This window comes from Hippopotamus amphibius, chromosome 3 (assembly GCF_030028045.1).
Source record: "Hippopotamus amphibius kiboko isolate mHipAmp2 chromosome 3, mHipAmp2.hap2, whole genome shotgun sequence".
NCBI classification, from domain to species: domain Eukaryota; kingdom Metazoa; phylum Chordata; class Mammalia; order Artiodactyla; family Hippopotamidae; genus Hippopotamus; species Hippopotamus amphibius.
The window spans coordinates 190,414,145-190,440,905 of NC_080188.1; the positions used below are offsets into that span (position 1 = coordinate 190,414,145).

The following is a 26,761-nucleotide window of genomic DNA, read 5'->3' on the forward strand; positions in this document are numbered from 1 at the left end:
TCTTTTTTCCAGGAAAAGAACATCACTTTCCTTGCTAAGTTAATGTTGCCTTAAATACAGTGGGGAAAACAATAAAATTCTAACTGATCCCCTGGAACCTAACTGTTGAGGACAGAACGAGACGGCTAAGTGCTCAGGAGAGAATGGAAACCAAGTAGGGCTGCTGCTGCTTTGCAATTACAAACTGGAGATCAGGACCCTGAGAGCAGTACTGGTGTCCTGGGAAAGCCCAGAGAATGGATTCAGAGCAGCCGCCACATGGAAACTGTAATGATCTGGCATGCACTCATGAGCTTTATAGGCTGGCAGAGCCATGATTGTAACAAATGCATCTTTAGAGTCAGTTATTTGAATAAATGCAGGCAAAATTGGTAGCTAGTTTTAATTGCTATTTAAGTGTGTTTTGTCCTGGCAACAGTGTCAGGTGCTACATGGACTGTTTCTAATTTATGTTGTCACTATGTTTCTGGCTCACACAGGGGAGAAGCCACAGTTAGATTGTGTCTGGTTGGGAGCAAGCCAGAGCCGAGGAGACCAGGAGGTGAGTCAGGGCTCGCAGCAGATGTAGGGCCACATGCTAGGACGTGGACCTTGAGTGCGTTGCCACAGATCCTTGCTCTGCGCGGATGCAACATGGGAAGGAAGTGCAGGCAGAAAGGACCAAGGGCACAGATGGAATGAGAGGAAATCCACCCAGAAACGCAGAGGAACGTCTCAGGACCTAGGAAAGGCAATTGGGCCCTCACAAAATGCGGCTCACAAATACCTCCTCACCCCAGGAAAAGGGCCTCCTCTCTTATTTGGTGATATAGTGAGGATTGTGGCCAAGAGACTAGTAAGTCTGGGCTGTTTCTTGGAGCAAGGCACTACCTATAAGTGACATAGAGCTCAAATGTTTCCATACTTTTTAGTAAAACTTCTGTGTCTTGGTAAATAAGAACCTGAATAAAATATTTTTAAATCCTTTAATGAAAGAATGTAAAGCTAAAACACTTGCTTAAAAAAAAAGCTTCTGTTAAAGACTAAAGAGGCGATATCTGATATATTCACAATCATCCAAGGTTGTCTCTGACAGACTGTTCTAATACACTTTTCTTTTCATTTGTCTTTTTTAGATCAGTAAGCAGGAATTAGCATTTTCATACAGTACTTCAGCGTCACTGTAAGTGTTTTTATACTTTATTATCCAACCACTTAATTTTCAGTTAAAGGAAATGAAAACATGCTAAATGAGTTTTCCTAAGTATCAGATGAACACACCTAGAAATAGCTGTTGAATATGATTATAAAATTTGGTTTGAAAAGAAATAAACCTCTATAGGTGGGTAGAAAATAGGTTTATACTTCCATCTGAATAGAAAACTCTCCATAGAAGTAAGTGTAGCAACCATTCCACAGGGTCTCAAAGCAGGTGATTACATTTGTGGACATGTGGGAATGAAAACATTGTCACGTACTGTCGACTGCTGGGTATATTTCCCTGAAGAACTCAGTAGTGCCTACTACTCAAGTCACTAGGGGTTCCTTTTGCTTCTAAAATATACTAAAAAGTGCTACCCTATGAACGAATGGCAACAAGTATATAAGTAGGATGTGCTGTAAATAGTAGGCTTATTTTTTAAACTACCACCACTACCAATAACCGATATCCAATATTTCATTATTCTCTTCATATGTTCATTTTGGATTTTAACCATCCAAAAATATTAAATATTCACCAATTGTGCATATTTGAACTTGTGTTACTTTGGACTTAGTTTGGCTGAAATAGAAATAGAGTAAAAGTGATTATGCCGAATATGCTGATCGAAGTTAATCAGGAAAAAGAAGAAAAAAATAGCCTTTCAAAGGCAAGGGCATTCCAGAGTGGCACGAGCAAAAGCAACAAGGATCCTGGTACCTGTCCTGCCCTGACATCACTGTATCAATCACACCCACTTAGGCACCAAGGATTACACTGCTCCGAACCCATTATTTGTCCTGACCTACCCTTTTCCAGAGACACCGTAACTGCTAAGAAATCTGCCACAAGCATCTGCATCTTGTTCTGGAATTCCTCCGAGACTGCCTTCTACCTCCCCAATCTGTTACTCTTCCCCCCATGGCTTGTTTCCCAGCCCCTGTTGACACCCAGTTTTCACTCCACAGGAAGATGCTCCAGTTTTGTTCTGTTAAATAGGCTTTGAAACAGCCACTCATTCAGGGTGTTACTTTGAGAATCTTCTTGTCGGCTACCTGCACCCAGACCATAAGAAGGAGGAGTCATTCCTGAATCCCAGGCTCAGTGCCTGGAGACACTCTCAAATGTCCTGAGCTGGGGAAGGAACTGGACAACTAGAAGCCAAGAAAATGATGGCATTCAGCAAACAACCTGGATCCTCCCCCGCTAATCCAAACCCCACTCTCGATTTCCTGCATCATCGCTACATCTATTCGGCTTCTGATGTTCTGAAGTTTGTCTGCCTTTTCCAGTCCCAAACTTATCCTTTAAGCTTGACAGATTCAATTTCCCTGGGTTTAAACCTCAAAATCATAAAATACATGTAAAGGTAATCTTCTACATCAGTAGGCTTCTAGATACTTTAGGAAACACTGCATCAACCACAGCCTGATCTTCTTTCCTCCTGTTTTATTTAGCATTCCTCCACCCCCACCACTCTGTTTCTCTCGCCCTCATCACCTCCCCGCCCCCAACACACACACACAGTTACATGAGACACAGGACAAGGGCACTGGCAATCTCACCGTCCCCTGCATTCACCAGTCCTCATCTGCAGCACTGCGTGCAGTTCTGACTTTAACAGGCGTCTTAAACTGGAGAACGAAGGAAACTCCAAAAACTGCCCTAGGAGCACCAGTTGAAAGCACTAGAAAGGTTTCACTAGAAAACAGGCCCCTTTAGATATTTCAATTGCTACAAGTCCTTAGTGATTTGACCATTCCAGATTGACTTTAATAGTTCTCAATAACGGGATAGCAATTGTTTGCTGTGGTAGCCAACTTATTGGTATTCAGCTCCCTGTCTTTTCTTAAAGGGGGGTTTTACTTTAAGCTATACATTTTCTAAAACTAGAAAAATGAATTATTTGGGGAAAAAAAGGCTGACTGTTACATTGAAGATTTCAGGGAGCTACCACTTCTAATCATCTGATCACTTCAGATGGGCTGATACTGTTAGATAAGACCTCTTTCTCAGCAATGCATTGCATCTCACAGCACTAATTTCCATATTCAACAAAACCTCTCTTTGCATAGATACGTGTGTAAAAACAGAACATTCGGTACAGAGGCCAGAGTGCCATCGAAGGTAATTATAGAGACAGTAAAGTTCTTTTATACCAGCAAAAATAAAATGCCGGATGTCTCAGGGAATTTCAGAACCTGATTTCAAAAGGATCATACAGGGAGGAAATAAAATTTAGCATGGTGGACCACTCTACAGCATATATTTGTAAGTATGAGATTCTATAAAATAGTTGATGAATACAATAATGTTCGCTTCATATAAATGGCTAGTGGGTGTTTATTGCAACAGCAGAAGTTTAGCAGGTTTCTTCTAAGGAAAACAAAGAAACAAACTAGTGAACACACATTTGCGTGGTGTAGGCTTTGAATACTTAAAACTTAAAGTCACTCATGTATAAATGAAGATTCTAAATTGAGCAGTAAAGGAAATACTACAGTTTTAGAGTAGAGTACAGTCTTCAATTTTATGTGTTTTTTTGTGTGTACAAGTGTGTGTATGTTTAGATAAAGATACATCATAAAATCAAGTATTTCAGAATTGTTTCAAAAATCACACCTTACCAAATGAGTAGTTCCATCATTTAATTAGCTGTTCTGATCTCAGGTGTAAGTTGTTAGAAGGTTTCTATGAAGCATTAACTTGATTTTATGAAATTTCTTCATTCTGTAATGTTTTGCCTAAGTACAACTATTACACAGATTGTTTTTTAAAAGGCAAGAACTTTGTGTGCTATGCCAAACAAAATCTCACTAAAATAAAAAATTGTTTTAGGTTTTTCTAAATCTTATGTGACATGTTACACTAGAAAATAAACATATTTAAATGCCAACATTACACAGATGAACAGAAAGACTATCAATTACCTATCAGGATAATAAAAACGTTTGAATACGTTAAAAGACTCAATTTAGGACAGTTTATTTTCTTATCACTTTGAGAAAGATTTCACTTAAGTGTTAGAGGAAACTTGAATCTATTCCTGGCATATTATATATCCAACTCTATTAATAATGAATGGATTTACAACCACTCTAAGAATTGGTTTTCACAGATAAAATATATTCTTTCTTTAAAATAATCAGGAAAAACACTGCAGGCAAAATTATATGGCAACATAAACTTGTTCTAAATACTCTATTCTTAGATAGTAAAATAGTGCACACTAGTTTTACCAAGAGGATATTGAAAAACAAAAAAGATAGGTAAATTAATACATATTAAATAAGATAAAAGATTTCAAGAAAAAGCAATGGAAAATACAAATAAGAAGTATAGGAATTTTTATAATATCAATGCATGAAACAAATAAAATTCTAAATAGGGAGTTAATAAATCAGAAATGGAAATAAGCACAGTCTAGCACTTACAAAGTGAACAAAGTATCTGCTTAACATGAAAGCTGGGTATTTATAGAAATCTTTGCCGAATATGCATTTTCCAGGAAGCACACAATAATTTTTTGTTTTTGTTATTATTTTATTTTTAGGTCAATGGAATTTTTCCACATATCATACCACCAATATGAGAAAAAAATGATTATTGTTGATCTGAGACTTGGTGAGTTTCTCCCATTTAAATCATTGCTATATCTTATCAGTTTAAGTAATTCTTTCACAGGAAACTCTTTTCTTGCCAAAACAGAATTACAGTTCTGTGGAATATGTGAGGCTCATTTTTATTTTCACCAGTAAATGACCACTCGTGTTCTAATTTGAAGGGTATGATTCCACTGCAAATGTTCTCACCTGGATTTAACTATAAGCAAAATAAATATGAGTTTATCAACGGGATATTTTAATCAAATTCTAATCGTGAAGAACTATACTTTAAATTTTTTTTAGAATTTATTCCTTTTGGAATCACCAAAAATATTTCTTAAAAGTTTGCAATTGTGAATATGAAAGTGTTTCACTCTGTCACTCTGTATTTTGGTAACTGTACACGTGAATGAACTACTTAATGACAAATACTGTTGAACGCAGGACTGCAGACATTACTTTTTAAACCACCAGTTATTTTGGAACTTCTTTGTCCTCAAATCGTGAATTATATTTTCTTCATTTTGTCAGATGAAATTCCAAAGGCTGCCTTTTCTCTTCTCCTTTTAGAGGTATGAGAATTTTAATTTCTATTACTTCGTCTGCTTTCCATCTTCCAGAATTGGTTTGAAATATTCTGTTTTCTGTCTCCTTGTTTAATCTCCCTTTTCCTTCATGTTTAAGCCTCATACATTCCTTTACTATAATTTTAGCAGTGTCGGTTTGAATAAGTAATAAACTCAGGAGCTCAATCTGTTCTATTACCAGAAACTGGGTTAAATATTTGTGCATTTATCTCTTGGTTTAATGTCAAAGGCACTGTAAGGACATGGGATGTGTCCAGTGATATTCCAGCAGAGTGGAGGTGCACAGTGACAGTGAGTCCAGCAGGAACTGAAAGAGGGAGTGCAGGTGTGCAAGGACGTGCAGCCCCGGGAGTCTTAGATGACGCCGGGCTCCAGTCCCTGGGACGGCAACCAGTACGTTCCATTTCTCAATGGACTAGAAAGACAGGAAACTTCATAAAACAAGACTATTTTGTGATCTAGTTTTTCTATGTAGAATACATCTTATATATAATTCTGTTACTAAGTATTTTCTTTAATTGTTGATGCTTTTATGTCATTATATTCTATTGGCATTCCATAACTTAATAAATCTGTGAATGTTGGACTTTGAATACTAGACAATATATAAACAACTACTTATACATGATTATCAAATAGTATTCAAACATAACACCAGGAAATTTACACTCTAGTAAGAGTAGTTAAGTCAGAAATATAAGTACTATTATTTTTGTATATTTGTACATATTTTTGTATAGTATATATATTTATATTTATATTCCACTCCTTTTCCAACTAATGAGCCACCCGGGCCAGAGAACCTCCCTCTGCATCCGTCAGGCCGCTGAGCACAGGGCTGCCGCCCATCTGCACAGAGCCTTGGCTGGCATTTAAAAAGGTAGCCATTTCACCTCATGGATGAAACCCCACCTGGGGGCCACAGCCTGGAAAGGGAAGTGTGGGTGGATCTCAACCCTTCTCTCCTCCATCTGGGTCAGGGGCAGACTGTGTAATTGTACATAAGCGGAAGCTCTGGCTGGGCTGTCCTCTCGCCCCTTCCCCTCTAGCCCTCAAGCTTGCTGAGCTCTTCTGGCCAAACAACTCCTTCCTGCAGCGCCCCCCCCCCACCCCCCCCCACCCCCCCGCAATAAGACACAAACGCCACATGTGTCTGAAGCTCTGCAGCAGACCCGGCTAATTATAAAGCTGGAACCTCAGCTACTCACATAATACGTGAACGACAGAAAAATAGGAACACAAGAACAAACGCAAACGAAGGAAGGAGGATTCGCAGGGAGAGTGCTGACGTGCTGATGAACGAATAAGATTAATTGGAACAACTTATGAGGTCTGAGCTGAACTTTAAAAAGAGGAAGGAATGCAGTCTGACAGAACGTGTGCTTCCTGTACATACAAAAGAGCTCAGGAAATATTTCCTGAGGGACAGAGTGCAAGAAGCTGAAGGACGATCAGATTAACTGGAACAGAAAGTCTTCGCACACATGCATTTTTCTCATATTTACAGTCCATTTTAGAGAAGAGGAAATTAGGAAACTGAGAGTTTAATTAATATGCCCAAGTTCACACAGCTAGTAAGAGCCTAAACTCAAGCATATACCTGTTTGGCTTCAGAGCCCAGGATTACTTTAATACACGCTGTCGCCTCTCAGGAGCTGCGGGAGTCCCCCAAACCCTAGTGAACCTGGACGTTACTTTACCTTCACTGTGCTTCTGGCCTCCGTGGGTGTCGCACACTAAGACGGCTCTGCTTCTGTCAAACAGGCCCGTTGAATTTATAAAAGAAAATATGACTTATAAACAGACATGAACTTCAGATACACAGATCACCAATGTGTGCACATAGATCCAGTAGATCAAGGAAGGAGACGATGAGATATAAAAACTCCTGTTAAAGTAGAGCTTGGGGGACAAGTCCAGGCCCAGGAGAAGACAGAGACGACCAGCGACACAAAGAAAAGACGCACGAAGGAAAGAAGTTTTCTATTATCCTCCTACTTAGAAGACAGGCAGAGCATCACTGGGTAATCCGCATCTTAGAGGTGATTACAGAGATGAAGACTCTTGAGACTTGAACTACATTAACATAGTTCAGGGTCCGATTACACAAAAGATCAGTTAAGGACATCCAGTCACTATAACAGTTTTCTCAGCCTCAATTATTTCAGGGTTAGTCATCTTCAGTCAGATTTGTTCTTCTAGAAAAAGACTAATTTTTACCACACTATTATTGAAAGACCTCAATTAATGATACCTACCAACAGGCCCAACAGTGACAGCCGTCCAGGACCTACCTTCACGAACACATCCCTATAATAAACTCTCCCTTTTGCTTAAACTAATGTGAATCTATATCTGTACTCAAGGGTCCTAATTTTGTCCCAACCTATAGATGTATTTAGCTACCTGTCCCTTGGTCCTCCTCACAGCAGAGACCCACACAGAAAATGAAGGCCAGTGGACCACAGCACCTGTAAGGTCTTATCCCCAAACCTGCAAATATACTTAGATCTGCCCCTGTGCTTTCCCCGCCCCTTCCAATGACAAGGGGATAGTAACTTCCTCCTGGGCTTCCACCAGGACATCTCCAAAGTCTGAGTCCCCACATTCTGAATCCCATCTCCTCATTCTTCAAAACCTGGAATTGTACTGATTTTTCCCTCTTCCTCCTCTGTCTGGACTTTATGAACGATGCCCCCAGAGATGCGCAGGCCAGGATGGTCGCATGTCATGGCCCTGCCTCTCCATCTCCAGTAAGCCTTTCTGTCCACAGCACTCAGAAGAAAGAAAGAGAGAAAGGAAGGGAGGGAGGGAGGGAGGAAAAGGCGGAGGGAGGAAAAGAAAGTGCAAGCAGCCTGTACAAACAGCCCCACATGTGTCCAGTTCTCCCATTTCCTCTTATTTTCTTCCTTCTTGTTTCTGCCCTCCCACGCCACTGGAACCTCTCTCACGGGGGTTTAGATGACCTTCTTGTTAACAAATCTGGAGGGTATTTTCAGTCCTTTGCTCTCTTAGTCTCTAACCAGGCCCTAACACTCAGCCGTTTTTTTCCTTTTGATAACCCCTCCCTTGGTTCCTGTGATACCATATTATTCTGATTTTCCTCCTGCAGGCCCCTCTTTCTCAGTCTCTCTCTTAAACATGTGTGCTCATTCATCTGTCTTGAGCCACTCACTTTTCTCCTGGACCATCTCATCTTCTCTTACGTGTTTTATGAAAACTGCCCATGCTTACCTTGAGGTTGAATCTCTTCTACCTGAACTTGTTTCCTTTCTTTCTTGCAGTGGGAAGAGTCAATACAACAAGTTCTCGTAGTTCCTCCACTAAAACATCTAAAATCTATCTCCTTCCCACCACAGCTACTGCCACCTTCCTCACCTAAGCCTATAACATCCCTCACCTGGATTCCTGCAGTCACCTCCTAACTGGTCTTCCTCATTCCATCCTAACCACCCTATAATCCATGCTACTACAAAACTAATTTCAAATGTTAATACATCTATTCCATATTTTAAAACCTTTAATGGTTTTGCAGCTTCTTACTATGAAACTGATGGTGTGTAAGGCTCATCATGCTTGGCTTCTGCCTCTACCCTTACGACTTCATCTCCACCCCCATGTTCTTGCTGCAGTAAACACTCTGGAGCCTTTTTCTCCGAGCTCTCTCCCTGCCACTCCTTTCATTTCCTCAATAAGGACTTGACCCACTGCCTCCTGATGCAGGCCCAAGCTGCCTGTCTCCTTCCCTCAGCACATTTCTGCACATCCAGTAGTGCAGCTCAGCTACTGCTTTACCGGGATGCCTTCTCTAATCACCCCCTGGTCCAGTTAGGTTCTTCTCCCGTGTGTACTCATGGGTCCCTGTATTTCCTGTCGCAAAGTCCCCACCACATGAATTTTCACTGCTTGTTAGTGAGGACAAGAAGAGGAAAGACAGGATCTATGCAGACCTCTGGCAGCCAGAACTTGGCACGTAACAAGCGTTCAACAGATGTTTCCAATGAATCAATGAAGACTAATATATAACTGATAGTTTATCCTTTATAACTCATTGCAGATAAGTGTGAATATACATTTTGCAAAATATTTGCTTTCATTGTAAAGTGTGGATTTAATTATTTCTAACAAATGTCTGAATTTTTTTCTCCAAGTCCTGAATTAAAAACCTTCTATGCCATACATTGCCAGATAAAGCCTGGGCTGACGAACCTCCACCCGAATCTTAAAGTCAAACTTACACTGACCAGAGCGGGGAAAGCCATGTAAGCAACACTCCACTCAGAATTCACCCTGAAAAAGGCTTATTTTTTATTTGGCTATCTACACTATTTTATTTGGTTAACTACAAAGAGGACACGTCTTGTTCAGTATATTGAGAGATCTTTCCACAAATAAGAGTTATCCAAGGTGGGAAGACTTGGGAGTCAGTGAATTCATTGCTGGGAGTCCCTACATGGAAAGATCTTTTTTGGAGAGCTGTATTTTTTTAAAGCTGTTATTAGAGAGCAGGTGGGCCAGATGGGTTCTAAAGTCACAACTCAGAGCACCTATGTTCCTATAAAATATTTATGAGATGAGCCATTTCATTCTCTCCTGTCCTTTCCGTCCCCACCAGTGCTTGTGCTCCGTTAACTTCAAGAACCCAGCCCTATTTTTTATGATTTATAACTTTGTTCTTTAGAAATTGACTCTAACATATAATCATCTTAAATGACTAAATTATACTAAGTATATGCTGCATCTCTTTAGAAAAATGAGCAGGCGGAATTGTTGGATTTGTAAGATGTGCAGAGATGACTCTAAGAGGCCCCCTTCTAAGTAAGTAGCGTGGAAATTCTATTACCATTATAATGCATATTCATCACATGATAAGTAGGTGTATGTTTATTCAACTGCTGTCTTAATATATTTTGCTCAGAAAGTAAAATTTGCATTTCCACATGAGTAACTCCACCAGAAGGGCAATCATGTATTACGCTAAAGTTCTGTTTTCATTATTCATGGTTTACACTTGAGAATTCAGCAAGTTTAATGTCTTTTAGAGAGTCTTATGAACAAACATTCTTAGGTTTTTTTAAAGTCTTATGTTCTTAAAATTTTATATGCTAAAACAAGATTCTTTGATCCAAAATATTTATGTGGTTCAAACCTTCTATCTACAAAGTGCCAGACCTTCACCCCTGGTTGGAAGACATCAGATTGGAGGGGTAACTCAGTGCTCAACAAGCTCCCAGGTCTCTTCTACATTTTGCTGTAACTCAAAATGAAGCCATTCAGATGGGGTCAGTAGCCATGTTAAAATGGAAAGTGTAATGCCTGAGGAGGGTAACAAACCATTTGACTGGACTTGCTCACCTCGAAGAATCTCCAGGCCGAGGATCCCTGTTAGGTTAACCAGAGAGCCTGAACTCATCCGCGTGGAGACTCAGCTGTGGCCACACATCCCCGCTATAATCAGAGCTCCTGCTGCGCAGGCTCCCAGCCCGAGGCACCCAAACGTCCAGAAATGCTGACCAGCTACTGTGTGCGTGGGGGATGGTGGGTGAGAGACAGGAAGACCCAAAGCTCAGCATTTCAACTGACCAGCTGAGGCCGCTGAACTGCACAGGCCTGTGTGACAAGAAGGAGATGAGAAGGCTAGCGTGGGAAGAGCGTCTTCTCTTCTGCTGACGATTCCCGCAGAGCATCACCATCCATGCTGCCTTCTTTCTACCTGCCCGGGGACCCACCATCAGGGCAGGCGAAGGCCAAGGAAAGCAAGTTCATGTTCCCCACAAGTCAGGAGACAGCAGTCACTTGAGAAGTGCTTTCTGTTCCTGACCTGACAATTTTCAGGGTAACTGTGTGGATAATGAAACTGAATCTCAGAGATTTTAAGTTAGACCAAAAACTATTAAGTCCCGCACAGGAATTAGAACCCAGGACTATCAGACTCCAAACCCTCCTCATTCCTCTCTCCACCATCTCGTGACGTCTCAATGCTCCCGTACCTGCTCGGTACCTGCTCTCTCTCTCTGTGCCCAGAAGAAAGGAGGGGACACAAACATGGAGACTGTTATTAGAAAATCTGGTGGCTGAGGGGACCAAGGTGTTTAGAATGATTCTAAGGGAAACTGGTAGCCATGGGACAGCATGAAATTGGTGAAATACTGAGAAAAACTACAAGCAAAAATGGGATTCAACCAAAACCACATTTTACTTCCCGACGTTACCCCCAGCGCTGACCACCCCAGTCGTGATCTCTGAAGCTCGTGGGTCAGGGGCCCAGGCACGCCCTCGCCGGCGACCACCAGCACCAAGCTTGGAGCCAGCCCAGGACAGTGGGCCAAGCCAGGCATCTCCTGCCGCACGGCAGCTTTTCTCCTCTCCCGGGCGACACGGAGGTCGGCGGGTCACCTTGCCGCTTTTCGTTTCGCGGGACCGAGAGGGGTTATTTGAGGTTTCTGGGTTTAGAGCTCTCATAAGAGAAAGGAGCAGCGAGGCAGCCACGGTTTCACGGAAATGTCGGTTGAGAGCATCGCAAGGGCAGCGCCGCGACGCCTCAGCGCCCACGCAGACGGGCCGGCCCCGACCAGCAGGTGCCGCCTCCAGCGCCAGGAGACACGGGGCGCTTGACCTCCAGGACTCCCAGCGTGCGTCCGTGTCCCGGGGCGCTGTTGGACCTCTTCGGCTAACCTTCCCTCGTCGTGCTGAGTGCCCGCTCACGCCGATGGCCGTCCCCTCCACACTGAGCCCTGAGCTAACGACACCAGGTAACAGCCGCAGGGCAGGGCCTGCTTGTATCTGCTGTGGCCTCTGATCCGACGCAGCTTTAAAAACAGCAAACTTAAGAATGTGTCATACACTGAATGCCAGTGGATGCGCTGAGCATTTTAAAGGAGGAAAACAACTCATAGGTAAGAACAGTCACTTGCCAGTTCACCTCAGAAAAGCCCACCGAAATGAACAGAATTGAAGTCTCGAGGCCAGTGATCGTCCACAGATACTTTCAAAATGGTGAAAAGCTTTTTTCGTACTGTTTCGGTCAAATGTAACTTGACATATTATTCACAGTAATAAAAACTAAAACCTCCAATTAAAAAAATATATAGCCAATAACTGACCAAGGAAATATTTGTACATAATAAATACAGAGTTATGCACGTCAATAGGTTTTGTAGATAAACTCTAATAAGATTCTAGTAAATAAACGAGCAAACACATTGCCGGTGGCACAGCACACAACAGTTTATCCTTTTAGAAGTACTGATTCTAATTCTGTTAACCTGCTGAGGAATTACCTTAACTGTGGGCATGGCAAGCCTCAATGACAGCTGGGTTACATTTGGTTTTATTGGTGAAAAATTAGAAATGATCAAAACACTCACTGAGAATAATTATGTACACTATGGAATGCCCCCTTGCAGCATACTCCATGGTCACTATAAACAACAGTGACCATCAGTGATTATAAATCTATAATTATAAATTATAACACTATAAATAGTTATTAAGACAATTGTGAAGACATATAAGGCATATTAAAAGGGTGTGTGTGGGACTTCCCTGGTGGCGCAGTGGTTAAGAATCCACCTGCCAATGCAGGGGACACAGGTTCGAGCCCTGGTCTGGGAAGATCCCATGTGCCACGGAGCAACTAAGCCCACGTGCCACAACTACTGAGCCTGTGCTCTAGAGCCCGTGAACCACAACTATTGAGCCCATGTGCCGCAACTATTGAAGCCCACGTGCCTAGAGCCCGTGCTCTGCAACAAGAGAAGCCACTACAATGAGGAGCCCGTGCACCACAACAAAGAGTAGCCCCTGCTCGCAGCAACTAGAGAAAGCCCATGTGCAGCAACAAAGACCCAACGCAGCCAATAAATAAATTAAAAAAAAGGGTGTGTGTGTGTGTGTGTATATACACCACACAAACACATAAAGTATGTACACACACACATAGAGAATGATTACTTCTTGGTCAAAAGCACAGAAACATGCACACAACCAAAAAACTAAAAAGAAATACATCAAAATATTAACAATGGTAACTTGGGCTACATAGATTGTAGAACTCTGGTTCTTTATCTTTTTAAATTTATTTTATCAGATTTTCAAGTTTTTTCTGCTTTTATATTTTTTATAATTCTAACCACTTAGAAAGTAAAAATAAAATGTAAAAGATCACTGGGAAATAAATTTCCATCCAAAACTACACACAAATACAGTATAACTATATTTTGGCATTATTTTCAAGATAGCATATTTCTGTTTAGTTCAGAAAAAGCCGAGAATATTTCAGCGCAATGAGCACCTTTCATTTCTTTTCAAAGCCTCACTCTGGAGGAAGCATTACAGTGGGCCCAGTCTTTTGAAACGTTGATGGCTACGAAATGTGAGTACCACGTATACGTCATTTTTTAATAACTAGTCAGTTTTATTCTTGGAGGAAAAGGAGGGAACTTGATGATGTATGTGTGCTGGTCTTCTCACAGCCTTCTAAACGGCAACTGCCACAGTTAAAAAAAGGAAACCTGAACATAGTTTGCCATGTCAACCACTATTATTTTCTTTGGTGTTAATTAAAGCAAGATTAGTCACTGTGAATATTTATTCTTCACAAGTATATGTGTAAAATCCCTTGGAAAATATGCTTAAATAGTAACACATACTGAAATATACTGCCTTACCATAGGCAGTATATTTCTAAAGTTACAATTAAAAAAAAAAACAACTAACAATTTGCTGTTCTTAGTGCCTTGAGAAATAAGAATACATTTGAGTTTTGATATCCCAAAACTCCTGAGAGCGTCTCATTTTATCAGCGTCTGATTCAAGTGGGACTTTATATATAAGTCCATATTTAGTTATATATAAGCTTTAGTGTTCGGGTGGTATAAACGGAAGATGACAGCCATGAACAAGAGGAAGATGAAATGTGAAGGAGCAGCCAACCGCCTCTGGGGTAGGAAACTGGGAGGCTGTAGGAAACGGTAAACACCGGAAGACAGGTACAGAGGAAGATGAGGGCACGCTCAAAGAAAAGTCGTCTGTTTGCTGACCTTGGTACTTTATTCAAAATGCAGTTTGTTCCCCTTAAATGTCTGCTAATTACTTGCTCTAGACCTCTTTTTATTTGAGATTCCCTGTTAGCCTCTCTGTGCATGTTTCCTCTGTTTACACCTATTGACTGTGGGAGGGGAGTTGGCTGTGCTACCCAGTGTTTGAACTGGCGGGGGTGCCAGTGGTTATTCTGGGCAGGGTGCTTCCTGTCTCCCCCGGGCTCGCCATGTTCCTGGGGTGCTGCCTGCTCTTCCCAATTCAAGGGCCCCCCTGGTCCAGAGACAGCTGTCGCTGCCTGGCCTGGAGGGCCACGGTGCAGGGGCAGACCCCCGGCTACTCCTACTGAAACACCTTGGCCAGCCGGCCTGGCTCTCACTTCACAGCCCCCGCAGTGCTGAGACCCACAGCTCCAGGCTCCGTCACCACTTGAGCTCCTCCTCATGAAGCATCCCTTCCCAGTGAGCACTGAAGGCCACCCTTTCTTCTCTGACACCACTGCCCCCACCTCTCACTTTTCAGGTGTACCTCATAGTTTGTGATCTAGTTTGCCAGCATGATTGCAAACTTTAAGATATATATCTTTTCGGTCAATTGTAGGACATTGGTATAGGAGGAAGAGACAACAGTGTATGTTCAGTTGGCTATACTGACTGATCCTCTGCTAATAATTCACAGTTCATCCCAACCCCCAGTAATCCACATGGTGCAACATCACCAGACTCATCATTGGAGTTTATCATCCTTCATCTGCAGAATGTCACATATCTTTTCAGCACACTGCACGGGTTAGATCCACAACCCCTCGCTCAACGCCTGATACAGAGGAGGCCCACAACGACTGAGTTATTTCTCTTAGTAAGAAAGTGCTTGTCCTGAATCACATTCCTTTTTCTGTGTTGCCCATCCAAAAGTCCAAAATCTCCAATCTGATTTTCAGGACTCTATACCTAACCCAGTGCACCTTCTAACACTTACCTGCAGCTCTGTCCCTAAACATAACATTCCCTTCTGCCCATGCGACCACTGCTCCAACTTCTACGTCTCCGACTCTCCTGGTCCAGGCTTTTGCCTCTCCATCTCCTCTATCTACTCTGCCCATTCTTAAAGGTAAAATTCAAGTTCCACTTTCTCCTCTTGGAAACCTCCTGGAAATATTTTCTCTCTCTCTCCTATTTGTTAATATCATTATTTATGTTGCTTCTAATTATAGCGATTTTGTGTAATGGGTTTTTTCCACAGCTGCTTTCTCACTAGATTGTAAATTCCCTAAGAGCACAGATCACTTCTCATTTACCTTTCATCTTCCCTCCCGGAGGCTGAAATCATGCTTTGTACCTAACGGGCATGCAGTAAATGTTCAATGAATAAATACAAGACAAATATTAGTAAGAAAAGATCAAAACACCAAACCATGTTGTGTAAGAATTTCTGTGCCGGTCCTGGCAGCCTCATAAACAAAGTGAATAAAAATTACTCGGAAAAAATGTTCAAGTGGGATCTTGGCTGGAATTAGCCATTTAGAGGTCCAGCATCATGAGACTCAGTAAAGTTGAAAGCGAAAATGAGGACAGGACGACAGCACACTGCTCTGTACAAAAATCCCCCAAAACAGGGTAACAATCTTACCAGAAACTGAATTACGGTGAAATACATGTACAAATTCACAATCACATAATAAAAAGATGATAAAACAAATCATTCCATGGGACATGCAATCCAAAAGATAAAACTAAGAATACAAACGTTAAATGTGCCAGAGGATACAGTGTGTTTACCTTGAGCAAGGACAGGCGTAAGATGCATCCCCTAGCTAAGACACAGGTGCCAACACACAGACTAAAAGACAGTTCCTAAGAACATGTAGTTCAGAAACCCACATGGCAAAGATTCTCACAAGAGGCAAATTTTAAGCTGGGACTCAAATGACTCAGATGGTTGTAAAATGATAAAGAGTTCTGACTATAAGTATTTTAAAGATAGGAAATGGTTTTAAAAGAAGTAAGTGCAGTAAAGACAAATAAGTGCTTCTTTCTATGAAGAAATGTAGTGTGTAGTTTTCCTCGGGATTTGGTGTGGATATAGGTCTCATTAAAAAAATCTCCACAATGAATGAACCAGAAAGTACCCTGCAAAAGTTCCAAGTTTACAGATGATAGAAAGTCCTTCAAGTTTCCAAACATCCAAGACTTTAGGGAAAAAATCATTTTCAAATGGGCATAAAATAATAACTTTGAATGGATCAGGAAAAGTTTGTCTGAACTATGAGTCACCTCCCCATAGAAATACCTGAGTGTTATCAAAGATTTTTCCTTGAATAAAGCTGACCTAAAATATGGCATTGCATCCCAAAGTACTGTTAAAGTGTGGGGCATCACTAAGAGGAAAAGTGGAGGGAAAATGCTGTTGTCATTGCTAATGGCAACCTAGTAGAAATCTGTATTTCTGGTGGCTAAATCCAGTAGAACTAGAAAAGATACAGAAACGTGCATTTGAGATGACCAGGGGACCAATGATTACCTAAAACCTGAGGGCTCTACAAACTGGAAAGGTCCAGACTAAGGCATAATTAAAATCTAAACTTTGGTTAATTAGTTTTATTTCTGATTTTGATTAAAATATCAGAGAAGAATGCAGAAGGTGCATACATATATAATATTTATTGGCCAAATCTCAGAAGATGAGGATAGAGGTTCCCCATTAATATTAAAGTATGCTTAATATAAAGAAAAATAAGTTTAAAACTGCAACTAATGCCCTTGGATGAGTCATTCACTCCTTCCGTGTGTCTGGCCCGCCTTCCTGGCACCAGACAACACAGTGAAGGAGGCCTGGGGGGGGTCACTGTGCTCAGCTCGTGTGCACCCTCTAGAGGGACGAGAGAGACACACAGGCACGCCAACTAATAAGTAAATTAATTCCAGAACGTAAGAAGTGCTTTGAAGAAAATAAAACCAGGCCTTATGGCAAAGAAAGGCAGAAGTAAGAGGGAGATTCAGTGGGATGATTAGAGACAAACTGTCGGAAGGTGTAAAATTTAAGCTAAGAACTGAATGACCAGAGGCCGTCCAAGCAGAGGAAAATCGTGTTCAGAAGACCCCGACGTATGAGGGAGGTTAGTGTCTTCAATTAACCAAAAGAAACGAAGCATGACAGGAGCACAGGGCCTCACAGGCCACGTGAGTAACCTTAAACTGCAGAATAACAAGCGTTAATATGCTTTTAGAAATACCCTGTGAGGGTGGAGGAGGGACAAGGGAGGGGAGAGAATTAAGAGCTACAAACTACTGAGTATAAAACACGTAAGAAACAAGGATGCAACATACGGCGCAGGGAGTACCACCAATATTTTATGATAACTTTATATGGCGTATAATCTATAAAAATATCGAATCACTATGCTGTATCCCTGACAATAATGTAATATTGTAAGTCAACAAAAAAAATCAATAAAAGTACCTGCTGGTTCTCTTCTGAAGAAAAGAAGCGGAGAGACTAGTTAGAAGGCTATTTCAATAAACCAGAGAAAGCAGAATTAGGTGGGAGCCACACATGAACTGTTTGGCCAACCCAAAAAGGAACTGGGATCCTTCCCTCTCAGGAGGACAGTTAGAAAGGGCAGGTACCAGTGGAGGTAGGTTGGTGAACTTGGTGGAGAGAAGATGAGGGAATCTCCACCTGATTAAACCCATGTTCTCAGCTAAGCTTGAGCCAGGGTCATCAGCAGTGAGCTGAGGAGAGGATGAGTTGGCATGGTGAAAGGGAGGGGAGAGCAAATAGTTGCTGGAGATTTGGAGAGCCACAATGTTAGGGGAGGATAGTAGGATGACGGGCTAACGCTCATGGCCCATTCTAATATTTGCGATGATGACTGCAAGTGAGAAAGCACAGTTGTATATTCTTCCATGGCCTGTTCCGTTCACTGCAGCACAGACACAAGAGCAAAAACAAATGAAGCCCTTCTGGACTGGCAAGTGTTCTGAATTCCAGAATTTTCATCAATCTTAATTTTGGTCAAAATCATCCCTACATGTACTGAACGCTTCCCTCCCTCTCTCAATGATCACGCTCGTCGCGGACAGCCTTGCAAGTGCCAGGTGGAGAGTGCAGGATCATCGCAGAGCTGGAGGTGCCAGGGCTGCTCCGTGCCGCGCACAGGGCAGAGGGCGGACACTGCAGGGCCCTGAGGGGTGCCGCTGTTCCCTGCTGGGCTTCCCCGCAGCTCTCCTCCTCTGCGCGATCCCGTGCTGCTTTACTCTCCGCGCTGCTGCCCAGAGCAGTTGCCGTGGTCTCCTCACCAGCCCTCACACCCCCGACACTGCCGCGCCTCAGCCCGTCCCACTGGCACGTCTGTCTTCCCTGACTGCTCACGCACGTGTTCCCCTTGCAGGGAAAACAACAAAACAACTACAACACCTGGCCTTTTCTAGACCTCCCTGTTCAGTTAGTGCATTTTCTGTCTCGCTTTCAAGAAACTGAAAAGTAACCACAAGGCAAGGTGTAATCCTCTGGTCTTTGGTGCTTCCTGGATGCTGAATAATTAAAGCCTGGCTCTTTACTTTTCAAACATTATAGAGACTCTCTTCAAAATACAGAAGCATGAGGGACCCAAAAGCCTGGGTCGACAAACATTCCTGCATTGGTGCCTGCTCTCTCTCAGGCAGCACGTAGGCACGGGGCACACGAAGGTGAGGGAACTGCAATTCTCGCTCTCAACGGGCTTGCAGGCGAGGGGAGAGTATCAGAGATAAACCAACAAACAGAACAGACTGTGGTACAGAGGGAGATGGAACGAGAATGAAAATAAATGTGGACTAGGCACTGTTTGTCAGGTGACAGGAAGCGCTTAGCTAACCTGCTGTGGGGACAAGGGCTTCAGAAAGGTTTGTTTTTTTTTTTTTCCAGAAACTGAGACACTAAACCTGAGTCTTAGATCAGGGTACAAAGCCCACCACACAGAAGGAATTGCAAGTACAGCAGCATGGCGATAACACACTACCTGGCCAGGAATAGCAAGGCTCAAACCAGGACAATGTTCAGGGGTGACAGGATGAGGCTGCAGAGCTAGAGAGTGTGGTATGCTCTCGGGCTCTCAGCCACTGCCGAGAGGTAGGGGTTTTACCATTAGAGCGATGGGAAAGGTTGAAGGCTATAAATAAAGGGTCACGGCCAGATTTTTATTTTACAGATTTTTCTCTAATAAAAGTGTAGAAAAGGTTAAAAGCACATCAGATGGATGAACTTAGACTTTTTCAGAATAGATGGTTTACAAATATTCCCCCCAAATCATAAAGAAAAATAACATGTAAAACAGAAGATAATGCCATAAATAAAACAGATAGTGTCTTTAAAATATAAAGAGACCTGGAAATTCAAGAAAATGGTAACAATGCAAAAGAAAAATGGACAAAAAAATTGAAATTCACAGAATGAAACGAAATGGTCTGGAAGAAAGAAAAAATGTTTAAGCATTAATATTTTAAAAACACAAAAATTTAAATAATTACCAGTCACTGGTTTTGCCCAATCTGATTGGAATGGAAGGAGTGTGTAGACATGTCAACACTGCTATTACTAATGAAAGACAATGAAATATTTCTGAAAGCAATTTTACAATAGGTATCAAGAGTCTCCAAAAATACTACATCACCAATCTAGTAATTCTACTCTCTTAATTCTAGGGAAATAATTAGTGATATGAAGATTTATAAACCAAAATGTTCAATGTAGTATAAGTTACAACACATAAAGGGGAAATAATCTAAATATTCAATAATAGTAGCATGGCTAAATATAATACAGTGTAGTAGTCCTGCAATGGACTATTACATGATCTTTAAGAGTAAACAGGAGGAAAAAAAAGAGTAAACAAGAGAAAGTATTGCTACATGATACTAAATATGAAAGAGTGATACAAAATTGCTTTCACTGTATAATGTCAATAAGGAAATTTGAGAATGTGTCTGTATTTATGAAGATGAATGAATACCTTTTAGGTAGAAAGTTAAATATGAACAAAGGACTGAAAGAGTGAAAGGAAATAGATCAAGTTGTTGTTAACAAATTTCTGTATTTAAAAACAACTTTAAGTTGCTTTTATAATAATACAGCAAAGAGAAGTTAGAAGGAAAATCAGAAATGATTAATATCATAGAATCCAAACCAGAGAATTTCAATAAGACAGACTTACTTTAAAACTTCGCACAGAGGCTGGCAGAATTATGGAATTCAGGAATTCATTTTCCCTAGTGGTACATATTAAAAATAAACTGGCCTTAATATTGTTTTAGACACTTTTCTGATGGCAAACTGCCACGCAGCTCACTTTCAGGATTTAATGCATGCCATGAGCCTTGCGGCCTTGCAGAAAACAATCCTGGAATAGACAGGCCGCCATTCTGACTCAGACAAAAGGAATGTCATGTTTCCTTTCTAATTACATCAAGATACTAGCATGTGTCACCTAGTGTGTCATAGAAATACTAATTTCAGTGACTAATTCGTAAAGAACACCCTAGGGAGTCTCAAAAGCACCACTTTCATTCTTCAAGGAAAAAGTGTACACTATAGGTAACATAAACCTAGTTCTTCCATCTTCTCAGTTTAATGAGCAGTTCTGCTGTTTATCCCTATTACTCTGCTCAAGCAGAATCATGCTCTCTGGAGCATGACTGCTCAGAAAGGAGCATCATTTAAAACTTCAGCATGGACCACACTGGGCTGCATCGCCGGATTTGGAAAAGGCCTTCCCACCTTGTAAGCCCCTTGCTGTATGAGTCAACAGAAGTTCTGACGTGAGCAATTCAGTTCTGACTTTAATAACTGCTCGGATTCCTACAACGCTTTTGTACAAAGGCATTTTCAGATGCTTAACTTGCCTAATGTAAAAATTAACCTAATGAAGACAAAATTCTATAAAACATACCAATCGTGAGTCTACTTGTTCTACACACCAGTGTCATATCAGAAATATCAGACAAGTTCAAGTGGTCCAGATCAGCTTTCACTAGGATATGATATCTTAACACATGGTACTAAAATCCCACTAATTTACAATAAGAAAGGTGCATTTCTTGTTCATGCTACACAATGACTAGGTCAGCTGTAGCTCTGTGGCAGGTCTTTATTCTGGCCTCAGACTAAAGGAGTAGCTCTTCCAGAACGTGTCTTTCTCAGGGCAGGGAGAGGAGCAATGGCAGAAACACCTGATGGTCCTGAAGGCTTCTGCCTGACCTGCACATGGCACTGTGCATGGACTGCACTGGTTGACACAAGTCCAATGAGCAAGGCTGAAATAAACGGGACATGAAAGTACCATCCGCCCACAAGGGCAGGAATAACTGAGAATAATACCACCATCTACCACAGCAGGTATCTATATAAAAATATATGTGGCCTACTTCACTTTGCTGTGCAGTAGAAACTAACACAACATTGTGAAACAACTATATGCCAATAAAAAATGAAAAATATACATATATATGTGGCAACACACAGATGGCTTCTTCAGCGAGGACCTGGGAATGTTGAGAGTTGTTGAACCATTTGGCCCCAAAAGACCCTTCCTCCACTCAATCAGGAGGGAAGTTCAAGAAGGAAGATACAGATGCAGGCAGGTTCTAGAATAAGAATCCCTAAACATTTTACTATACAATTAAGCTAGACATAAACACAAATTCAGAATACTATAACAGGGAATCAAACACTGGTTTCCGAATTATCCCCCTAACTCTCCCTGCCCCCGCCCCCCCTCCCCCCCAATCCACTCAACCCATGTGAGCAGCCTGGCAGCTAAGTCTTATTCCAGGATCTGCAGACTTCATCTGGTAGCTTATTTTTCTCCTGTTCCATAACTCATTTATTTTAGGATCCTTATTTTCTGTTCCTAATGAAGCACTCAGTCAAAATTTCTCTAAGTGCAAAGTATAAAAAATTGCTTGATATTTTCTTAAATAGAATTGTAGTTTTTTCAATACAAACTGCAAATTATTGGCTTCCAGCTTGACTTGTTAGGCCAGAAATGGCTTTCTGTTTTGATTTGTTTTGTTTTTTGGTCTGCCTACCTATTCAGCTGTTTCTCTAACAGGAATACCCATTGCTACATCTGTATTCTCTGACCCCAGCTTTCTGTGTCTGTGATGAGGTGAGGCACATCTTAAAGTTGGTTGCTGTGAAAATAAACTTCTCATTTTAAATTTAAGGTAAAATATATTCTCCCACTGGGTAGAAACATGGAATCCACATCCTTTCCTGTGCTACACTGTTATACAAGCCCTGCCCTCAGCTCATCCGTCCTCTCAAGTCAAAGGATGCTTCCTTTGAACCATCTCCCACCCCACGTCGTGAAGGCTGCTGCTGCCCCCTGATGATACCTAACCATGCTCTAATTCCGTGTCTTCCTAGGACAGCACATTCCTTGCAGATCGCCAGCTCTCCCCAACCCTAATGCCTGCCTAGAAGGCAGTATTAGAATCTGCCTCTGTTTGAGTTTTTCTCTTGAACACAAAATACCTTAGTTGTTGCCTTTATTTTTGTATCAGTGGTGACAGAGCAGTAGAAGCCAAGGAGTCAAGGAGCCTGGCTTTCTGGTGCTAGGAAACTCATTAGATCCAGTCTCAAGTGGGAAGACCTAGGAAAATATGATTTTACTCACTACCGCCATTCTCTTTGATTACTATTATTTCTTGTAACAGCTAACAATACTAAGATACTGTTAATCAAATCCTACGTTTCATCACATGTTCAATACGCCTAGGTACACATTTCTGTCACAATGGAAAGTTACATTGTCAATTTCTCAGATATCTCAAGAGACTTCCTAGTCACCAAAAGAAGTTTAATACTTTCCTCAGAGTGTTCATCCTCAATCTTGAGAATACTTGATCCCCCCCCCCAAAGATTCTGATGAGTGTGTTAGATTTGCAAAAACTCAACCCTCTTCTTCAAACACTGGCACGCACAAAATAGTGCCTCAATTGGAAAAGTTCCTCCCACACGTTTGCCCGTATCTTCTCCCTTCAGAAAAGACCGAAGCTGAGGATAATCATCTCTGGCATCACGTGTCACTTGCTGGTTGCTCTGCACATTCTCACTGTCCTATTCTAGATGTTGAGACAGTTTCCAACACGCTATCCAGATTCCATTCTCTGCCTAGTCCTTCACTTCTGGTGTGAACCGTAAGCCATGAATACAAAGCTGAATCCTTCATTATCCATGTTCTCCTCCTCTAACTGAATATGAGAAACACCCAGGCTCCACGGCCTGATCAACCTACCTACCACTTCTACATGGTTTGGATATTTTCCTTTCAACCCCAAGCTGCCTGTTTAGATTCTAAACCTTGCTCTTACGCTCCAGATTGTCTTCAGGTTTTCCATGCCAGTTTCATGATCAGAGCTCTGTCCACCAATCCCATATAAGTTCTGTTTCTGGGTCCTTGTGACCTATCCTATCCTAGACCCAGCCACACGAGTGGGCATTTTCTCTCAGTAACACAGAATAAAGGAATGAAGGAATGATCCCACCACTGACTGGTGTTGTCAAAACTGCTTCAGATGCAGAGATCTAAGTGAGATGGGTGTGTGTGTGTGTGTGTGTGTGTGTGTGTGTATCATTATATAATATTTACTTAAGTAATTTGGGAGCTCTGATTCAGATGTTAGTTTTAAACTGCATTACATGCTGTTCAGATTTTTTTATCATTCCGACCCATGAAAATAAACTGATTTCTCCCCTACTTTTAGATGGTCCAGTAGTCTATGCAGCATACTTAAAAACGGAGCACAGTGATGAGAATATTAAATTCTGGATGGCGTGTGAAACCTATAAGAAAATTGCCTCACAGAGGAGCAGAACTTCAAGGGCAAAGAAGCTTTATAGGATTTACATCCAGCCACAGTCCCCTAGAGAGGTAACCACACCTCACAATGCCGGCAACCAGAAGTCAGCACATCCTGGGAAGGCGTTTGGGTCTGTCAAGCGCACATGTGCCACCACTTTACATCCAGCACCTCCTACAATGCTGTGTAGTCAGTACTGTTAACCTGACTTTACATATAAGAAAGCTGAGACTCTGAGAAGTTAATTTAACTTCTTCAGTGTCACATGGCAGTTAAGTGGGAAAGCTAGGCCTGTCTGGCTCCAAAGCCTCTCCTCATTAAATGATCTTAACTCCCAGGAAAGTTAAAAAAAAAAAAGAAGTTCTTCTAAGAAGAACTGACTCTGCTACAAGGAGCAACAGATAGGACAGACGTGGTGATTTCTGCGGGTGGGGGGGGGGGGAGGGGGGCAAAGCCCATGCCATCACTGCTCCCCTTAGTTTAAAACCAGCGAGCACAGCAAACATTCACACTGACATTACTGCCGATCACTTACAACTGCAGAAAGAAAGCGGAGTCGTGAGTGAAACGAGTGCGCTGAGACTCTTCCTGGGGGAGAGAGAACAAGGAATGAAAGTTCCGGTCAAAAGGATAAGGGTAGAGGGTGGTTTATGAGATTCCTGTCTCTCAGGAGAGTCCAACGTTATTGACTTGTTCCTCAAACTCTTGTCTGGAAAATACTTGGTTTATGGAAATGACCACTTCTCTCCTCTGTTTCTCCACTGTACTTTCTTCCCATTTCAGGGCATATTCAATTCAATCAACATTCATGACTGTTAAGGAAGATAAACTTTAAAATAGCACAAACTTCCCTTTTCTTTAAAAGAGGCCTCCATTTCATAAACTTCCTTGTTTGCAGACTCCACTAACAAACCACTTGGGTTAGCCTAAGTAAGCAATGGTTTCTGAGATTTCCCTGGTCTTGGGCCTCATGTTCTGTGTTTGTTTGTTTGTTTGTTTGTTTTTAAATCTGGGATGTGGAGCTGGATGTCTACTTTTTAAAAAGCAAGGAGAGCTTATTTCTTGTAGTCTTTTAAGATACCAATGAAACTGCAAACAAAATTACCCTATTCCACTGAAAAGGAGAGGAGGAAATAAATTAAACCTTTCCATCCTATTTTCATCTTCAATTATGCCTACTTATGCTGTACATGTAATTTCAATTTTCAGATTAACATTGACAGTTCGACAAGAGAAACTATCATCAAAAATATTCAAGAACCCACTCAAACGTGTTTTGAAGAAGCTCAAAAAATAGTGTATATGCACATGGAAAGGGATTCCTATCCCAGGTTTCTAAAGTCAGAAATGTACCAGAAACTTCTGAAGACTATTCAACCCAACAATTCTTGACTGACACTCAAAAGTTTAAATTGAAGATGGTATACTGAAAGTACTGGCTTTGTTCTTTTAATATATATTTAAAAAAATCAGAAATAGAGTAGGAATGAAACAGAAGAAATCAAACTGTAAATTGATTTCTAGTTCTCAAAGAGAAACAGATCCCGAAAAGGATGGAATCTACAACTCTCATAATACAAATAACACAACTTACAGCATACCTATGCAGCTCACTTAATATATAAGGAAAAGGAAGGTCTTTCTTCATGACATCAATACAATAAAGTTTTTACTGTAGAAAACTAAATGGATGTTTTTTTATTAATGAAATTTTGCTGTCATAATGCACAGATCAGTTCTTTAAAACCTGTAGCTTTATGAGTTGTGTCTGCAGCATGAATGTATTCTTTAGATTGAATGCTTGTAATAACTTTAATTAGTAGACAAACTTGGTACTCAAACTATAATCAATTGTATTATATCATGAGCAATGTAAAAAAGATGTGTTCTTGAAAGACATTTTACCTGTAAAATTTTCCTACTATTATGTTCATAACTGAACTTCTGTATCGCATATTTAGTCTACATATGAAAAATTCCAAATGAGTCTAAGCTATTTAAATGTATAAATTTCCTCGTTTATTTCTATACTTATATTGCTATAGGGTAGAAAATTTGGTTCTGCTATTTTGAGGTTTTTTTCCTTACAATGTGAATCCATCATGGTCCTGATAATCAATAAATCCAAATATAAACTGAAAATTTTACAAATATGTGATTTTTTTTCAAAGACATGATAAAGTTATTTTTCCAGTAAAAGACTGATTTTACCTGCCCTGTCATAGAACCTTCTTAGAATCTGTCAGAAGATTCCAGAGGAAAGAAGTCATATCTGTTTCACTTGCTTTCTTCAGCACACAGCATAGGATGAATGTTCCACAGGAATGGATTAATATTCTTTAAAATATGTACTATCACTTTTCCAAAGAATTAACTGTAGGAAATTTTTGATAAAGATTTTTAGCTTTATTATGAAAAGTGTTTCTCAGGTCTCAAATTTGACTGAAATAGCATTACTATTTTAAAATGCCTATAAACCTAAGCTGTATCAAATGAAAATAAATATTAACT

At 41.1% G+C, this 26,761-nt stretch overlaps 1 protein-coding gene across 2 annotated transcripts; it reads left to right on the forward strand.

Moving 5' to 3' along the window:
* Window positions 1-9,589: 9,589 nt before the first annotated feature.
* RGS13 (regulator of G protein signaling 13) lies at window positions 9,590-25,736 on the forward strand. Of its 2 annotated transcripts, XM_057729936.1 has the most exons (5): window positions 9,590-9,634; window positions 10,122-10,190; window positions 13,685-13,746; window positions 24,155-24,321; window positions 25,460-25,736. In XM_057729936.1, the coding sequence occupies exons 2-5, from the start codon at window positions 10,126-10,128 to the stop codon at window positions 25,640-25,642; spliced, it is 477 nt and encodes a 158-aa protein (XP_057585919.1). In that variant the 5' UTR covers window positions 9,590-9,634; window positions 10,122-10,125; the 3' UTR covers window positions 25,643-25,736. The 2 variants fall into 2 exon arrangements, with proteins under 2 accessions (XP_057585919.1, XP_057585918.1); XM_057729935.1 differs by lacking the exon at window positions 9,590-9,634 and having other exon boundaries at window positions 10,105-10,190.
* The last annotated feature ends 1,025 nt before the right edge of the window (window positions 25,737-26,761 follow it).